The sequence below is a fragment of the Lutjanus erythropterus genome, chromosome 8 (assembly GCF_056507025.1).
Source record: "Lutjanus erythropterus isolate fLutEry1 chromosome 8, fLutEry1.hap2, whole genome shotgun sequence".
Lineage (NCBI taxonomy): Eukaryota > Metazoa > Chordata > Actinopteri > Lutjaniformes > Lutjanidae > Lutjanus > Lutjanus erythropterus.
Genome location: NC_139324.1, coordinates 14,937,113 through 14,957,573, shown reverse-complemented (window position 1 = coordinate 14,957,573; position 20,461 = coordinate 14,937,113). Strand labels below are relative to the sequence as shown.

Below are 20,461 nucleotides of genomic sequence, written 5' to 3'. Positions count from 1 at the left end.
TAACCCTTAATGAGTTAGATGTGAAAATATCGTGGGGAGAAACTGTGCCTCGAGCCAGCCTATTTTCACATCTAATGTTTTGAATAAAGGGTTTATTTCAACAAAGCCTGAGTTGGTGATTGGGCTTTTTTGCTGTGGAGTTTGAATGAAGAGTACTTTACAAATGCACAAGACTCACTTTTTTCAAAGGGAGTCTAACTCTTGAAACAAAGGTCTATCTTTGTAGGGATCCTTTTGATAATATTGTCACACCTATAACAAGAATCTGAGCCTGTCAGTGGCTAAAGCAAGCACTTTTAGTTTGGCTGAGTGTTGTTCAGACATTTTTGATACAGATACCGATAACAATACCTTAGCTTTGGTACAGACTCCTGAAAGATCTGTACAGCCTTGAAGTATACAAAAAAATCTAAAAGAATCATTATTACTATTTATTGAAATTTGGTCTTGAATGACAAAATAACCCTCCCTTAACACTGGACCAATATCCCTGTTAGTCACAAGGAAATGAAAAAAAGGAAAGGTCATTACATCGCTATAGAATATTCTATGCTCTTCGGTGCCAAGCTTTGGTCTGTGGAGGCCTATGGGAGAAAGCACATTAAAACCTAGCATATCTTCGTGGTATGACCTGATGAAGAAATGCCTGACAAAAACAGACAAAAATTAAAGAACACCCTTCAGAGATTGACATACTGATTTTTCCCAACAGCTTTATAGACGTTGTATCTCCTATAAGCTTCAATAGAACTAAAACTTAAGTCTGCAGCATAGAATGTCATATAGTGATGTCATGGTCTAATTTTCTGTTTTTTTTTTCTTTGATTAGTCACTTAGACACACACAAACACAGGAAAATAGGGTCAAGGTAGCAAAAGACCAAATACCAGAGTTACCCCTGAACACCTTAAGTGTGTGCCTCCCTTGATTTTAACTTGAGTACACTCAATAAGTCTCACTAGTGCTGTACATCCTAATCAGCTGAGCAGACCATAATAGGTTTAGCAGCTGCCTGACGATGAGATCTGTTTGGCTAAGTTCCACTGAGAGGCAGAGGGAGATTATGCAGAGTCAGGAGAATCACTACACACTGCTGGGACAGGAGAGACAACACACAAAACGCTGCAATGCTCCCCCTCAACTCACCCCAAGGCTAAACAGACACAGACACAAATACCCTTTACAGTAAACATGCTAAATGATTGCCCACACACAACTGGGGAAACTGCAGACATGCAAACACTCATGCATGCTCACAAGACAATAACATGTTAAAACATGTTCTGCCTGGAGATGAAACTGACCGTGTTAATGTGTTTTTTATCACCTGAGCCTCTTTAGCTCAGTATCAAACTGTATTAGAGTAAATACGATTGACTATGGCAGTGTTTTTACTGTTTCACCAGACTGCTGTCCTCACTCACAGCAGGGACAGCTTGCCATCAGAGCTTGAATGAAAACAAATAATGCATAAATAAGTTACATTTGCATTTAGTTTTATGCAGCTAACACAAAACATCATTATTATTGTTTCTCTGTCTTTCTCATCAGGTTGTTTCCAGCTATGTAATGTCTTTCGTCAAAACATGGAGATAGACCAGTGTCTGCTGGAGTCTCTCCCCATTGGCCAGCGCCAGCGGCTGGTCAGGAGGATGCGCTGTGACCAAATAAGGGCGTACTATGAGAGGGAAAAGAGCCTTCAGCGCCAGCAAGGTGGCGTCAAAGTTCGAGCCCCGCCCGCCCACCGCAAGAAGCACCGGGTCCGCTTCAGCCTCACTGATGTCATACAGGATGCCATCATTCGTCATGACGACAAAGAAGGTGTGTGTGCGTGTGCATATATGAGGGTGTGTGTCAGTGAAAAGGTGGAAGTGTGTGTGAATGTGTACACGGTAAACTTTGGAGGTTGAGGACTGGCTACTAGATTTGCCATGGTGGTCTCACACAGGCACACACACACACACACACACTCACAGTGCTGACTGTAGGTTACATGATTTGTTCTGCTGGAAGCTGTCCACTTGACTGAGGAGAACGGAGTGAAGCTTTTATCCTGATACAAACAGCTCTCAAGGACAAAAATACCTTAGCTGAGCTGAGATGATAATGTCTGCTGTCGAGAGTAAACAATAATTCCACACAATGGCAGTCAATGTTTGTTGGACTCTTGCTAAAAGAACCCTGTTCACTTTTAGTTGTCTGTGACCTGCAATATTCAGTGGCAGTGTCAAGAAGGTTTGCAATATTTTCCATAGATAAACAAATGCTAAGAGTGACAAGAGAGTATATGACGCAGCTTCTTGCTTATTTGCTGGACTGGCTAACACAGCAGTGAATAGTAGCTAGCTAGTTTATAACACTGATATTACCTTGTTTGTGGTTTCATGTGCGTTTTCACATTTGTTACACAAACACAAAGTAATACATCAAAACAAACATCAGCATGTCAAAATAGCCAGAAATGATAAATACTGGGCATTGTTTCAATCATTCAGCCATTTGTTTCAAATAAATGGGAGCTTGCCAATACTGAGTGTATGAGTTTGTTGTGTTTTCTATAAACACAGATGACATTGAAAATAGAAAAATACCTGCATTGGAGCATTTAAAAAAATAAAATCTAAAAATCATAATCAAAATTAGAAGAGACTGGCCCAATCCAACCTGATTGGAAGCATTTTCAGTAGGGGTTGAGAGGGACGGAATTAACCTTTGATAATCCTTTCAATAGGAAAATGACAGCAAATAATAACCATGTAAACAGTCAATCCAGTTGTTTCTGCTTCGAATAAATATATTCTTTCTGTGCATGATTGCCTCGTGGGGATAACATTAGGTGACGCAAGCAAGTTTCTGGGAGGGACAGAGACATGGCAGTATCATGGTCTGGTCTGTGGCTAATACAGTTTTTAACTACAGACTGTAAAATATTTGTTGACTTCACAATGGCCAAAATGTCTGAAACACCCAGCTGTTCAAACAAGTGTTTGAAAACATTAAAGAAGCCAGAATCTACCAAACCACCAGATCAGAAATCATTGGAAAAGTTTATTTTAACATGCATCCCCTCTTGTTGTTCTTGTTGTTGTTGTTGTTGTTCTTCTTCTTCTCTTCAGGAGATCAGATGCGTCAGAGTGGGTGGAAACACTGTGCATATGAAGAAAGTTATATTGTGCTTAAATGCTTTGGGTTATGTGAAGCACATCTTATTGGATCACTGTATTTAGCATCCATGCAGACAATTAAATTGGATATTCTAATAGGAATGATTTCAGTTTGCCCGGCTTGTGTCTACATTTTTGTCATTTTTTGTCTGCATTTATCCAAACAGTAAATCATATTTGGGCTTGGGTCTAAGCAGGACTGCAGCTGGCTTGGCTGCCAGTAAAGGCACACAAGTCCTCAGGCTGTTCTGCTAGATCAGATAGTCAATGCACTCATAAGATTCAAGAGGTCCTCAATCTTTACTCTAAATGGCCTTGATTTTTTTTTTTTTTTGTCCAACCTCACCGTCTCTCTTTTTGTCTTTGCCAGTCATTTGCCAGTTCTTTACCCAGCTGTCTTGGTGTATCTGTGTCAGACCTACAAGCAGTCTTTGCAGGTCACTGTGTTAATCTCCGCTCTCTGGCTGCCAATGAGGTTCAGCTGGGGTCTGTGGGAGCAGCTGGTGTGCCATTGCAAACAGCCAGACTGAAACAGGGTTCCTTGGCTTGGCATGAATCAGATCTGCTACCTCTCTGCCTAATGCCTACCTACCGCCATTGCTGTGCCTACCATGGCACTGAACTGGTCCCAGGCTACCGTTTGTTTTGCTATGGAAAGGCCTCCTGACCTTCTGATGGTGTGCGTGGCAAGATCTGGACCTAGATCAAACGAAGTAGTAGACTCATGTGCAGCAGTCCCTGCATGAGGGACAGATTAACTTCTAACAGTTACACTTGTGTTACGTTCTGTTGGCCTGTCTTGTTCTTCAGTGAGTATTTCAGTGTCTGTCTCTTAGAGGTAACACTAGGTTGGGTGGATCAGCACTTGCTACATCTTGACAGTAGTTCTCAAGTGTTCCTTGCTGGTGTTAGTGAGCTGAGTGATAACAGTTTTTCTCACTGTTGCTACTTGAGTTAACCCTCTTTTCCTTTTGTACAGAGTGAAAGGATTTGCCTCAGGCTTGGATTTCCCCAAAGTAACGTGCAGACGTTTCTTGATCTTTTTTGTCTTTACTACAGAAGTATTTTAAGAGAAGAGGGATTGTGTAAACGTACTTGTTGAAATGAGAGCCTCAGGGTTCATTTGGTAGATAGGGGTAAAAGACTCATTGACAATGACAAGATAACCCCATCTCTTGCCTGGAAAGCAGAAAGATATATTAAACAGGTTATGAGTGCTGATTTCCTCTCTATGATGCAAGTAGTTCATCATATCTCTATCAGTATGCCTGGAAATACCAGGAAAATATGATTTCTTGATCATTTCATGCTCTCAGTGCTATCGGTATCTGTGAAAAGAAGGTAAAGTGTGAAATGAGACTGACAGACTGTGTCATAACAACGTAAGAAGCCAACAAAAATGAATATAATATCGATAACATTGCTATCTTGAATTAACTTTGCACTTCTTAACTTTAACAGTTTTCAGTGCCATGTCCCCCAGATAGTGATGATTGATTTAAAATTAATTGGTTTTGGTGGCTCATTGTTGTTTTTAAGAACTCGTGAGTGTGCAAGAGAGAAAGAGAAAGATTAGCCAAATGAGACTCTGAGACAAAACGGTAAAAGAAACACACAAGGCTGACTTGAATGAGAGACGGACAGAGAGATTGAGTGAACTCTTGTTATGTTCTAATTGAAGCCTGGTTTTAGTGAGCTGGCATGAGAAAGAGATTCTTAGATGTTAGATTAGCATAGATGTGTTAGAGCAGAAACTCTGTCTGCTGACAAGACATCCAGGTAATCAGATATATCTCTCTCACACACACACACACACACACACATACACACACACTCACACACACACACACAGAATCATGTGAGGATTTATTTTCTTATCAGTTGTCTTGTGCAGGAAATAAGATGAAGGAGGATGAGATAAAGCAGGGTGGAGAAAAGATAAAAGGATGGGAAAATGGAAAATTGGAAAGCGAAAGAAATTGAAAGCAACAGGGAAGAAGCATCAGGTTCTGGTGGATATTGTAGTGTTAAGGTGCAAAAAACACCAATCACATGTTTAGATAGGAGCATACCATACTTCATCTCCATTCCTGTCTGTCACACGCAAACATCTTGCTCGCTTGCGTTTTGACATTTGGCAAAAATTGCTTTTCCCAAACCAATCACTTGACTTCATCAGAGCAAGACACAAGTGGAACGGCAGCAGCTGTTGCCCTTGTAGCTATGGAAGCTACAGTCAGTTTTTATTATGTCATCTCCTTTCAACAGAATAATGACATTAAAGATGACATTTAAGTGTCTGCGGTTCTTACTGAGATGTTGATTCCTGGTAAAACACAGTTTGAGAAATGTTCAGCATCAATGTAAAATATTTATTGAGGTTGGAAAAACCACCTGTTAAAAAGAGTCTGAAGCATAGACTTATGATAGAACTAGACAAGGCATTGCCTCTTACTCTTGCCGCTAATTTTTCCCAGTGGCCACTTGCACTATTGCAGCGAAACAAAAAGCATTTTCCCCCCTAGTCCACTATTATAAATGACAAACTGTTGACATGACACCCTGAACTGCAAACAAGGTCAGTTATGACTCTTTCTATTATGGATTTTTGATGCATGGAATTTGCATGGGATTTTTATTGTAAAGCTTTCCTCGCACTAAAAAGCAATCTAAAAATTTGTCATGTCACCACAGTGTAAGGTCTGTGGGCCGACTGGGAACAAGGGGCAAAGGGGAAAACAGTACTGTGCATATTCAGTGGACCGTTAAACCAGGAAGTAAACCTGGAAGCTAGAAAACTTTTTCAGCTCATCTGCCAGGCAAGCAACTCTCAATGGGCTCCATCTTTGCATTCACTATCTAGTTCATTATAATATATCTATGGTCTATGGCATCACATCATCTGGTAATTCCTTGTGATGCCACCTGTATGGTTAAAAAGCACTGAATCTTCATCTGCTGTAGTTCTGCAGCCAGCTTGGATTTGCATCCTTTTTCCTCTGATGTATTTATCATATCGCAGTTGAATAAACATGCCCCTCACATTCTAGAAATCTTTTCAGTGGTGTTGCCAAACCAAGGGTATAGCACCCAGGTCTCTGCTTTAATGGGTGAGTGCTTGTCCCTTGTGTCTATGTTGTGTGTTTGCGTGTGAGAGAGCTTGTGTTCTTATGCATCAAGGTTGAGATATTCTGTTCCTTACTGTTACTGTACATGTGGTACATTTACTGTATGTGTGCATGCACATAAACAAAGAGTCGTCTAAATAGCCACCGACCATTATTGATCAGTGTGTATAGATCCATTCTTCAGGCATAACACAAGGACTCACAGACTCCAATCAGTTCCCCATAGTGAGGAACTGAAGCAGGCAGAGGTAACAGTAATAGCTTTCAGTCTTGTGTGGTGTTTTGGTGCACTGCTGTGTGCCAGTGTTACACAATGTTCAGCCATGTTGATGCAGTCCCCGCCTCCAGATCAGTGCGGCAAAGCCTCTTAACAAACAGATCAGCCAATTTTTGTGGAAGTTTAAACAGGCATTTGTCCCACTGATTGTTGCCCTTAAATACTCCTTAACTCAAGGAAATTCTGCAACAAGGTGTCACTGGTGGGGTAAGCTGGAGTAGGCAGTTTCATTTTGATTTCATCAGGCAAAAGTTCCATACTAACCTTTAAGCATAATGTGATTCAAGTGGTCTGAGAGAAAGCCAGACTTCTGCTCCTCCTCTTGGCTCTGTTTTCTGGCTTTTGGAAATATTGCCTGTGTTTCATTCCCAAAATGTAAGTATCTGACTCCAATCTACCGTCTTCAAGTCACCAATCAAAAGTGTGGGCAATTTGTCAACCTTGAAACGAGATCCATAAATCAGCAGTCTGTTTCTCCAGAACCTCTTACTGCATCTTTAAATAATCACAGCTTTATAAAATAAAAAATCCATGCAGATAACCTTTCTCTATATTTTGGTGTGTATTCATAAAGGAAGTTGTATTCTCTAGGCACCCGTTGTAATTTTAGTGGATGTGCTGGATGGCACCGCGGCTGAAGTTGAAAATCAATGTACCACTCAGAGTACTAGTGAAGTGTAGTGTGGTGGGAACCTCTAGACATTTAGCCTTCTAGTCTTTTATCAGTCAGCTTGCCATCACCACTGCACATCGATCCAACACTCAGGTGTCCTGTTCTGTGGAGAAAATGTGTCACAACATGCCGATACTGCCAGTCACCTTTGACAGTGACAGTCAGTTTTGATTGATATATAGTACATACATATATATTATGATAGGAAATTATTATATGCCATAGGAAACATACTAATATAATAATGATAATAATACTACTACTACTACTACTACTACTAATAATAATAATAATAATACGCACTAAGAATGTCACAGTAATGTAAATATGGTTTTTCAGCAACTAATTACAATATTTCAGCCAAAACAATTTTGTGGAGCCAGGGAATGAGGATATAAGAATAAATGATGGTTTCAATGATTTCATTAGATGTATTTAGGTTTTATTCCATATTCTATTCTTTCATATAAAATAATTTCCTAAACTGAATTTGTCACTATTCTACCTATAACACCAATCCAGAGAGAAAGGAGGAAGAACTGGTTGAATATGAATGTTCTAGGAATACACTGATATTTCTCTTCACTAGAGCATGCTGGGATTAAAGGCATGTCAAACACCTGTCACGATTTTGACAGAACGGGGCCTGGGCCCGCAGAATACAGAAAGACGTCAAGGTATCTTTTACTGGAATCCAATTTAAAACCTTTCGACTCTCACTCTGATGCAGCAGGGATCCCTTTAATACCAACTGCATCATCAGGCAGCATATTGAAACTTTTCACTGGTGTTGGTGTTTATCCGAGCTTCTAATATTAAACCTTTGGTTCACTTTATGACTCATCAGTTTTCCTTTAGAGGTTTTGCGGCACAGCTTAATATGAGAGGGAGCAAAGGATAGAGAAAGACAGCACAAAACAGCAAAAGTACTTTGTGAACTCATTTTCTCACAGAGGTCTGTGCTGCTCAGTTTGAAGCTGAAATTCAATTTAGATGTTTCCCTCCTGTTTGAGTATTTCAATTAACATTAAAACCAAGAGGGAAGAACACAATTGTTTAATGGTAGTTGTTTCCTAAATATGGCCAGCGCAGTATTAAAACACATTTTCTTATTTGCAATCCCTGAAGTGTTTCCCTCTACTCACAAACAAGCAATTACAGTTTCCTAGCCAGTGCATATGTTGGATTTTCTGAGGAGACTTCACAAGTTCTTACTGGCAAACAAACAGCACTAGTGTATAAAGGGATGAAACGATTACTAGTCTCTCATTAAATCGTTGTAAAATCTTCAACAAATAAATATTAGGCCTACTGTTTCAAATTTTAAATATCATTGAATCTTTGTTTGATTTCCTTGCTTTGAGAAACTTTGTATGAAATTTTTATACCGTTTCATCTCAACTACAGTACTAATTCCATAAATTATGGCTGAGCGATATGCATAAAAAATCATATTGCAATTATTTTGACAGATAGTGCGATTACGATATGAGTCATGATTTTAGTCTGAATGGTAATTTTTGTATTGCATTGTCACTGAAAATAATAAAATCATTTTTGCTAGGGTCTAACAAGTAGGGCTGGGACAATACATTTTCTGATTTGACTCTACCATGATGCCTGGGTGCTGATTTGATATGTAGTGCAATTCTCCAAGGATCATTATTCAAATTTTACGATTTATTGCAATTTTTGTTTGGTTTTTGAACACTAGACAAAGTAAAAACGTAGAATCATACACTTGCATATTTCCAAAAACACTGTTTTTATTTTCATCAGCGTTATTACTATACTGCGTATGAAAGTAGGAAACAAAAATCTTGTTGAAGTAAATGGCTACATTTAGTTGTTCCCGCTCAGCCAGCTAGTGCCATAAGTAAATAATAAATGAAATGATCAATAAGATTTTAGGCCAAAATGAAAAGAGAAAACTGCACACAGCACAAATGCTGCTCTTCACTGTGGAGTGTTGAAGCCAGAGTAATAGATTCACATTGTTAGCAATTGCTGCAATCACAATGCTAATTTTAGTAAGTGTATAAATGGGAATTCCCATTATATGTTAGCATTGAGCTAACTGAATAAACACTAGTAAAGAGAATTGATTTTTTTTTCTTCCACCCCTAGTAACAAGCATGTTCCCTTATTTGGCATCTCTGTCGCACCACAGTGCTTCATTTATAGGGGTATGTTGAGACACATTTGATGTTTCTAAAACAAACTGCAGCTCATGTACCTGGCCATATTGCAATCTCGATAGTATTGTTCATTGTTCAGCCCTAGAACAAGTATTATTGCTTTTAGATATACTGTTTTGTTGAGAGATTTTTCATAACCATGGAGGCGATGTAACGTCATGAGTTAACATTTCTGGATGGGTTTTGCTTTGGCAAATGCTATCTTGTGAAAATGCATTAACACCCTGGTGTGTTTGCTGTTAATGTATGGTATTGTTTTAAAGAATTTTAACATCTGAAATCCATGAAATAGCCTAATAATCTAAAAGAGTGGGCAGGAGACGCTGCGTGTTCCATCTTACAGAAGTCATCATATGATAATCTGCATTTAGAGTTAAGCATTACTGGAAAACTGTACAGTACGTTTTATTGTCAGGATCGAAACAAAGGAACAATGTCAAAGCTCATTTCAGAAACATGGGGCAGTGAGGTGAGACGGTGCCTCTTGTGACTATGACTCTGTGATAAGGACCAAAGAGACAGAGGCATTTATAAGGGTGAAGGATTTGAGCAGAATCTCATACGGGGTTGTAGAGGAATGACGCTGTACATGGGGAGAATATGTCTGGTTGCTAGATGAAGAAAATTGGCAATACTGTGTAAGTGGCATATTAGGGAGGACGCATTACAGGGATTTTATTAAATTCATGGAATATCACGCTCCAGTGAGATAAAGAAGAGCCAAAGAATCGAAACGAGAGGTTGAAGAAAAATACTTTTAATCTCGTATCTATAGAACATGCACATTCAGCATGTGCATCATATCTACCCTAAGAAGTTCAAGCTCAACAAAGAGTAATATCGTTACTTGCAGTTTTTGTTATGGAGGTTTGTGATATTATTTCCCAGCGTAGGAGAAAAGCATATCTAAATACCCTTTTCAGGAGAGGAGAAGTGCTAATGTTTTTTGTATTTTTTTTTTGGACTGTCAAGTATAATTTTCTGTGTAGGCAAGAGATCCTGAAGAGCTCTATTCAGGTCTTACACAAACCCAAAGACAGGTGAAGGACAGAATTTCTGTCAGATTTAATGGCGACATAGATTGTGAGGTAAGTAGTCTGAGAATCTAAGAGGTACTAATTAACTTCTGTGAGGTTTTAGCTGCGGTCCCTGACCTGTGTCATTCTACCAGTCTATATCGTATTTAGGTTTCTCTCTCTCTTGTCCTCCCTTACTCTGTCTCCCTCTCTTTTCCACTCTGCTACCAGTTCCTATCTGGTTGCCATGGAAACTCCACATACGTCTCGAACAGCTGTTTTGCAATTTTCCACAAAATGACAGCCGACTTGCTTCGTGCCCACTCTCCATTTCCCTATCAGCCACCAACTGATAGAGGGGTAACACACACACACACACACACACACACACACACACACACACACACACACACACACACACACACACACACACACACACACTCCAAGACCAAAGCTTGAGATCATCATCATATAATCAAACACAAAGTGACATACAAAGATTTGACAGTGAGAAAATTACTGTTGTGGCTTGTGATGCAGGGATATAGCTTTTGTAGTGCAGGTAAATCATCTAGTGGATATACTGTAATCTACTGTAATCTAGGCCTGGGCAATATATCTGAAAAACCCTATCACGATAACGAAGTATTGGTTGATATTGATAATTATTGATCATGTTATGTATTCCAAGGGCTGGAAGTGCCTGAGGTGATAAAATGTGTAAATATCACAATCCTTTTGACCACATACTTTGATTTTGTGACAATATTGTAGGGACAACTATTGGTGCGTTCACAAAATATTAACCCAATGAGATTTTTTGATAAGTAATCATCAGTAATGACATATGACAACTATGTGGTCAAAGGCAAATAATAGAACGGCAGAACAGCCTGATAAGTTCAGGAAATGGCATCACTTTACTGTAATGCATATGCCATATCATGATAAAACGATATCCAAAATTGATCACAATATCTAGTCTCATATCATGATACAGTATAACATCAGTATATTGCCCAGCCCTATGTAAGTCTCTTTGGTAACCAGTGTTCCTTTTCTCTTTCAAATACCTGTACATAACATCAGAAAAACACCTAAATATACGGCAAACTCTGATCTCTATGATATGTGACATAAGAAGTTTGGGAAACACTCCTTTAATACAAGAAAGTCATTTGAATCTTGTATGTATTCAGGTATTGGCTTGTTATATGGCTTTTTCTCTCTATGGTTAAAATCCATCTGACTGATATACTCTTTGTATTTCTGGATTATTGAGAATTTATTTACACTGTTAGTACAAGTTAAAGGATGAGTTGACATCGTTTCAAGCCTGTCTTTAAATAATACTTAATTTATTAGTTGTTTGGTCTAAAATGTCAGTCATTGTTTTCCAAAGCCCAAGATGACATCCTCACATCTTGTTTTATCCACAACCCAAATATATTTAGTTTACTGTCAAAAAGGACTAAAGAACCCAGAAAATACTCACATTTAAGAATCAGAGAATTTTGACTATTTTTCATAAATAAGTGCTCAAATCAATTAATCGATAGTTGCTAATTGATAATTTAATAATTTGGAATCGATAAATTGTTACAGCTCTATTCTGATTGCATGAAAACATTTTAACTTTTATTTATTTTATGCATATGGTGGTTACTTTTTTATACTGTTGACTGTTATTCTATCCTTGCTTACAGTCTTGCAGTAAATTAAATTATAACCCCTGTGTCATGATACGTATCATATTGCCAGATTCTTTCCAATACACAACTCTAATATTGTCATTTTGGTAACATTTAAATTAATTGTGCAGCCTCCTGTTCATACTGGTCTTTAAGAGACCCACTTTCAATGTGCATTCATTGGAAGACATGGAAGAGGACAAAATCCACAGTCTTTCTTATGTGCAATTTTTTTTTTGGTGTAAAAATCCCCTCTTTGCGTTTCTGTGTTGTGGAGGGCCAGTAGCATAAAGAGGGAATTATGTGCTAAAAAGACAATAACTTTGGAAGATAATCAACTGGCTCAGACTACTAGTCTCATATTAGCTTCAGCTGAATTTTTGAAAGTATTTTTGAGAACAAGGACTATGGACTTTGTCGTCCATCTCTTTCAATCAAGGTACCTTATGAACAAGCCCTCAATGGCCAGTACGAAGGAGAAAACCTTTTTCAGTGTCCGCCAATGGTACAACAGTACTATCGATTCCTGACAAGCAAATTATCAGAAAAACACTTTGCTTCTTTGCTTTAACTGCCTGAGGGTCAATATGTAGCTCTTGGCCTTTGACCTCTCTTTAGACACACTTAATAATATGCCATAAAACTCATTCTTCTGTCAAAGACTAACCAGCTCTAACAGGGGATGTTTCACAGAACTGAGACAGTCCTGACCACTGACACTCACCAGACTTCATAACAAAAATTATATGATACCAAACATGCCTAAAAAACATTGCTCCACATTCACTAATGAGCAGCCCTGTGATATATACTGTTTGATCGGCAGGAAAGCATGAACATTACCTATTCCCTTGTTACAACTTTAACGCTAGATGAGCCTTAATTGGTGGTTTAGAGTCTTGAGCCTCTTCAGTATGTAGGAGGCTGGAGATAATTGTGCTGATAGACTATATAGTTGTTTCTCATCAACCATTTAAAGTCCATTAAGCAATGAAGGCCATTAGAGGAGTGGGAAAAAGTCTGTGTACAGTATGTGTTTACCCTGTTTGGTGCGTGTGCATGTGCTCCTGTAATGATTAGTTAGCTGACAGAAAATCAATTTATGATAGTATCTATAGTTTATAAATGTGTAAGTAATTTCGCAAATAAAAACCTCAAACATTTGTTGATTAAGGCTTCTTAATTGTCACAACTTGATGCTTTGTCTTATTTATACCTTTGTAAACTGAGTACATTTCAATGTTTGGCTGTTTTTCAAACTGTTAGACAAAATAGGGTTGCAAGTCAAAGTTATGTATAATGAGGATATTAAATAGGATTTTAGTAATACTAAAAATAGTTAATCTTGTTATTTTTGATTGAGTTATACATTCTTTAGTTAATGCCAGAATATCATGAAAAAGTCTTGCTTTAAAGTGTATATTTTGTCCAACCTTCACTTCAAGACCCAAACCTATTATACTTACTTTTATAAAAAGAGACAAAAGCTTATCCTCGTGTTTGAAAAACCAACCTTGAAATATTTGGAATTTAGTTTTGCTGAATAATTTACCTTCTACATTTGCTGATACATTTTCTTTTGATGAACTAATTGAGTGATTGTTTCAACTCTAATGAGGACACATTTTTGCTGTGGTAACTGATTATGAATAGTTATTTTTGACATTTCTTAGAGGACTCAATAATTCACTAATTTCAAAAAAATGCTAAATTAATCTTTAATCCATAATATGATGCAGGCAAAACTATAGGTTTAATATACACATACATTCACATTTAGTAGTTTGTGGTGCTGGTGAATTATATGATCATAATATTCATGCAACACCTTTCTAGGGCCATTTCAACAAAACCTGGACATTACAAGGCAGGATTTATTGCAGAGCTGTTGTAAAGTAGTAGTTTACCTAGGTGCACTTAAGAAAGTAAAAGCTATATGCTTTTTCTTATGTAGCCTTTGCAGCAATTAAACCTTTGTTAGATCAAAAAGACTTCAGTATTTGATCTGTAGGGAGAAGTCAGTGTAACAGCTGTAGCTTGTTAATAAAGGTTAACACATCATTAATACAGATGTTCAATTATTGTTTGGACTTTCTCCAAGGGATGCTGAATTAAATACTGTATATGCTAGTTTGTTGAGGCGATATTGTGGTTTTAATGACAATGAATGGGCTGCCAATATACCTATATATTAGTTGTGGTAGCATGTTCTGATTAGCCCCGATTTATTAACCAACATGTACTGTTGTAAAACATGCTTGCTGTATGTGTGTGGCTGTGTGTGTGTGGGTTTGATGAGGTTATTTAAGAACGTCTGTCTAGATAATGACCCTTTAAGTGAAATGACCTCATGGGGGTCATCAACTGGGTTCATTAGTTAGAATTATCACCATCGTAATTACCATGGTTAGTTTCCTCAGAGCCATTGGTGTTGCTTAAAGACTACAGTGTTTGCATGTGTGTGTTTTGTGTGTGTGTGTGGAGCAGGGTTGCGTGACAGTGGTGGCTGTTTTGCTGGTACAACGTCTTCCAAGGTTTAGTCAGTATCCATCCAGTGCTGTCAGTGTCAGTGAGATCACATATGTCCAAACCACAGCGCACCACCCCCCTGTCTGCTCTGCTAGCCCTCTCCTGTTTGTCCATTCTGCTCTGTTTATCTGTCACACACTTTACACAAACACACACACACACATGCATGCATGCATGCACACACGCACGCACACTCTCTCTCTCTCTCTTTCTAGCCCTCATGTTGAATAAAAGATGTATCAGTGGTATGCTAAAATCTCTGTGACCTTGTTTGCCTACTACTGTCTGCTCATTTGTTCACGGCTGACTGCGTGAACTTGTTTGCAGTGGTTTGTGTTTTCTTCTTCAGTAGATCTGTGTCAGTGTGTGAGCGGGTCGTGCACCTCACTGGAGATCACAGTGTGTGATGTGAGCGTGTGAATAACCCAGAGGCTGGAGCGAGGAGCCACCAAACACATTCACAGACAGGCACTGACGTGTCAAGGACAGTCAGAGGACACTTGACACATATTGGTTTTGATAGTGAGTGGTGGAGATCAGTGTGTGTTGCGTGTATGTGTGTGTGTATGTGTCTTCTGTACATGCCCCGAGCAGCCTGCCTGTCTTCGCACACAGCAGGTGTTAACATATGGATGTTTGTTGTGTTGCAGTGTTGCGTCTCCTGAAGGAGGGAGTAGATCCCAATACTCCCACTTCCTCTGGGGGAATCTTGTTACACCTGGTAAGACACACACACACACACTCACACACGTTTTTGACAGTTATACAGTGCATGATACTGACTTACATTCATTCCCTCTTAGTTAATCCATACAGTAACTGCTACATTCCTCATTCCAACCCTCACCTAAATCAAAGCCTAATTCTGACCTTGAATAAAGATCAGTCTTAACCTTAAAGGAATAATTCAGATTATCTGCTTCTCCACACTGGGGGCATGTTGACCTCCGTCTGCTGCAGAGTAACACTGACTATCAATAAGTACCTCAAACAAACCCACTTCAAATAATACAAACTATCCCTTTGAATTGAATAGTTATTATTGTGTGAATGGCTTTTGTCTCCACAGCATGATTAATAAAGGTACAGACCCTCACATACTTATACTACACAGTGGTGGAAAATGTATTACAAATAGAAAAATGTCAGATAAATCATTAATTTTACCCAACGTTACATGTGTATTAAAGTATAAGTAGTATGCTCTAAAATGACCTGGTACCTATAGTACCCTTATATATTTTGGGCTGTTTGATCTGAACCTTTCACTGTCCAATTGATCAAAACTTCAAAAAAAAGCCCTAGTGAGTGCCTTCATGTGTGTGTCAAAACAACATGTGTTGTCCTCTTATGGTGTCCTAATGACCATTGGTCATTCCTTCACTATTAGCTTTTTGCAAAGTCTTGTACACAGGTTTCCTCTGTGGCACTACAAGAATGTAATAATTGCTGTACAATACATTGTTAACATACATTCATCACTATGCACTGAACTTTCATGCGTACTGTTTATAGTCAGCAATGCTGCAGGAAATGTACAGTACATGTGTGCAAGCTAATAATAAGGAAATGTCCTGTCCTTGCATTCTGCAGTGTGCTCGCCATGACAACGTGTTTGCAGCGGAACTTTTGATTGAGCGAGGCCTGAATGTCAACCTGCAGGACGAAGACCTGTGGACAGCCCTGCATGTAGCGTGCGTGTGTGACCATGCAGATGTGGTGCTGCTGCTGCTGCTGGTAGGAAACACACACATGAGCATGCAGTTTATTTGATAGGGACGAGTATTTTATACAGTGGCACAAATACACGGAGACATGCATTGACACACATTTTGGCTGTGGTTTTAGTCATTTTCCTGTTGATCCTTGCAATTCCAAGCGTGTCAGCTACAAATTAGATTAGTGTTTTGAAAATGGCTCGACATACTAGCTCTGTGTTTCGAATTAGCTTTGATCCAGTGGCTGTATTTGCGTCAGCCATCTAGAATTTTTCTCACAAAGTGGAGCGTCCTCCATTGACGAGGGGTTTTGGATTATCGAAGGTCTAAAACACGAGTTCCCATTCTCTCGTAAACCCAGCTGAATCGCAGAGAATGACAATATTTAGAAATGGGCATTAGCATGATATCAAAGAGAGAGCCTGTTCTGTAGGGGATGTTTCCAGCTCTTGTTGGGTCTGTCTCGTCAAGAGCTGTGGTTGTACTGATTAGGTCCGTAATGAGAGCGGGGCCAGCTGCAGGGGAGGGCACGCACAGCCTCGTCACTCAGCGGGCTGGGTCTGTTCCGCCGGTGTTGATTAGACCCGCGGAGGGTTAACTACAGTCGGCAGAATCCAGTACAGCCTGGTTCTGCTGATTGGGTCCTAAGTGATTGCTGACTGTCTGCGTGCGGGGCAGGAAAGAGACGTCCCTAAGAGGAATGGATATGTTTGAAGAGGTGCCAGGCGAAGGGCGTGTAGAGTGGATCTGTCAGCCTGTAGTGACTGTACGACTGTTGGTTCCTATGTTTGCATGTGTTTAATTTCCCTCAAGGCAGGGGTTCATACAGGCTGCCTGGTGTGCAGCAGTGGGGTGTGATATAGATACACCAAATACAATTTATTCAGTGAGTTATGCTTTCATGATAGGCTATACCATGAGAGAGAGAGATTTAATACTGCTCCCAGGGAGGCAATAGCTAAATGCCTCCCATTCACTACCAAGACAGAACTAGCTTCTAGTAAATGAGGTCATATTTACACAGAACTCAGCTCTCTTGAAAGAGAGCAGGGGGTAAAGAAAGAATGAGGAGGAACTTTTCTGAGAAATTCAGAGGATCAGATTTAACACTAAGAAAAGTTCAAACATTTTTTTTTTCAGTTTACTTTAGCAACACCAAAACATTTTTCAGCTTTCACAGCCTCAATGTCCTTTGATACTAACTTATTAATGTGATGGTATATTCTTCTGCTTGTGTGGCCTTGTGCATGCTTGTGTGATTGTGCGAGTTTGTGGTTGCGATGAGACCAGCCAAGTAAGATAGGACAGTTGAAACGTCTTAATTTCTAAAATGGTGCATAGGGAGGGATGTTTCGATACAAATGCCTCAGATTCTGCCTAAAATGCAGCATTGAGTATCTGTGAGTATACGAGTCTGTGCACAGATCTGATGCCATGTAATTTATTAGCTTTGAAACAGAACCCTGCTACTTCCCAAAGTGTCCACAATGCCAAATTTTATATAGTCAATGGTGGCATAGCCTGCATTATTATACCCATCTTGTGTTAAGCTGAACCTCTCTGGAGTCTGGAGTCAGGAGGAGGAATAATCTGACGGACTGCATTTTCCAGTTGGAGGTTTTTCAGGAGTTCAGTGTTCAATGTAAATGTGTTTTTTTTTCTCTTGGGCATGGGGGTCAGAAATCTGCCATCCTGAAGTAAATTTTTACTTGCCCTTGTGCAAACTGTTTTATTTATTAGCACTTACCAGATGACAACAAAGACTTAAATTGATTGTCATGTTTTATCTAGGGCTGCAGCATATATAACATGTCAGAAAATAGTAAAAAAATCTCCATCCCAGTTTTTTCCAAGGTGATATCTTTAAATGTCTTGTTTTATCAGTACAAAACCCAAAGATATTCAGTTTACTTTGAGAATAAACAGAGAAAAATGGGAAATATATTTGAGAGGTTGAGTGCAGTCTTTTCAGCCAGTTTTGCACGACAAATTACCTTAACCATTAATCGATTATCAAAGTAGTTTAGCAGTTTAATTATTTTGTACCATTTGCCTGGAAGGTGAAAGTGAGTTGCTAGACTTGTTAGCCAAACTAGACTTACCTGTCCTCGACAAATGTTTCCTACCATAATTATTGATGCCTGTTTGTCAACAGTGCAAACATGACTCTTAAGTTACTGACTGACTCAACAGTACCATAAGTAACTAGTATATATATCTTGTCTTTGAACTGCACATACAGGTAGTATTTATTTACTGATCTGGCTTTTTGGGCCTCAAATTTCTTATCGTGATTATAGTGAGCAACGTTATCAGTGTAATCGATATTTGTCACAATATTGTTGAAATGTGCAACAAATACTCAAAAAGTCCTGATAGAAAAACTGAAGGCATTTCACCAAGTTTAATGTGATTTGAAATAATTTCCTTTGAGATGTTGTTTTCATTGATGCAAAACAAAGAAAACCATGTTGCTGCTACACCTGCATTTTGGAAAGTGTTTTTGATGCCGGACAGTATTTATATTTTTTATTATGGCTTATTATCAAGACCAGTGATCATTTCATCCCAAATACTAGCCACAAGATAGACTTGAAATGTTAATTTCCAAAATGGTGCACATTTGCATGGAGTGCTTTTTTCTTTAGGGTAAGATAAACACTTGAGTTTCTTTTCCTGTTATAATCAATAGTGAAGATGATCTCTGAAAAGGCAGCCCGAGGCTCTTCCTGTCTACCAGAGTAAAAATAGCATCAGTCAAGCCACATTTCTGATATAGATGCAATGTCTCTTCGCTTCTATTCATTCACTTCAACACTCATCTCCTCCACCACAGACTCTGCCAGTGCCCAGTCATTTTGTTCATTTCTCAAGCTGCTGCCTTATCAGAGTTGTAAATGGGAGATCTTCCTTCTGAATATAACAGGTTTATGTTTTAATGAGAAGTGGAACAGTGGTCCCGCTAGAGGAGCTTGACTGGCAGCTTTATCTTTGATTGGCATGGGAAGGAATAGTGCCGCTAATATGTACTAATCTATTGTGTCCTACTCCTCCACCTCTTTCTCAATCTCCCCTCCCTTCGTCCTCTGCTTCTGTGTCCTTGATTTCCTGTTTCCAGTTCCTTCGCTCAGAAGCGGGGAAATTTTTGCTGACAGAGATGTTAGCAGGCTTGTCTCACAGGGAAAAGTAGAGTGGGGGTTTGATGAGAAGTCTGGGTGGATGCATTGTCGCTCTGTGTCCGGATTGGCAGCAATGTTAATTCTCTTATCTCCTGCCTCCAAACAGCAGGAGAGGGACTAAGCCATTTCTAAACTATCTCGCTCCCAACCCATTTCCACATACATTCCTAAACCTATTCCTAGCACCAGTGCTGGTTAATGTTTGTCAACCTGGCAGGATTAACTGGCAGCTCAGAGGCACAGTGGAGTGACTTTTAGCAAATGAATACATGATAAGGTGTGTAGTTTTTATGAATGAGTCCACAAAAAATATTACAGTGTTATAGTGTAATATTCAATAGTGAAAACAGTCTAAACAAAACCAGACTGAACTCTCTGACTTTTCATTGGATTTTAACACAGTCCAGTTCCTAAATAGACTTGGCTCATACACATGCATCAGGATGCCTCAACAGAGGTCTTGATCTCCATGTGTAACATCTTAGCTGGCCTTCTGTTCAAAGCCACAAACCACAAGATAATTATCAAATCTTACTTCTTCAAGTGGCTCAATTATGTCCTCTTACTTTCATTTTTTATATTTAACTCTGAACTGAAAAGTGACTGAACTCTGACTAAAAAGATGTGGTAAGTGATTAGAGTTAATTGCAAACTTAGTCTAATTCTGTGTCTTCCTGACAGAAAGCATTTACTTTTCAACATAATTGAAAGTAGGGCTGCAAAGTAAGGTAAAAAAAAATGAATAGATATTCCAATTTGGAAATGATTAATGGTCAATGGCAATGATAATTGTTGCATCACAATGTTCATTTTCACTGAAGAAAACTATTAAAATCATGAGGATGTGACAGTTGTTGGGGTCTGCACCAAACTAAACTAAATGCCCTT

The 20,461-nt window shown here is 39.0% G+C and overlaps 1 protein-coding gene across 3 annotated transcripts in view; it reads left to right on the top strand.

The window, feature by feature from the left end:
- The window catches only part of myo16 (myosin XVI), a 138,271-nt gene that overhangs the window by 35,187 nt on the left and 82,623 nt on the right, over positions 1-20,461 (top strand). For all 3 annotated transcript variants that reach the window (XM_084724638.1, XM_084724637.1, XM_084724640.1), the window contains exons 2-4: positions 1,552-1,821; positions 15,327-15,397; positions 16,270-16,413. In XM_084724638.1, the coding sequence (XP_084580764.1) occupies positions 1,587-1,821; positions 15,327-15,397; positions 16,270-16,413 (450 nt within the window). In that variant the 5' untranslated portion in view covers positions 1,552-1,586. The remainder of the gene's footprint in view (positions 1-1,551; positions 1,822-15,326; positions 15,398-16,269; positions 16,414-20,461) is intronic.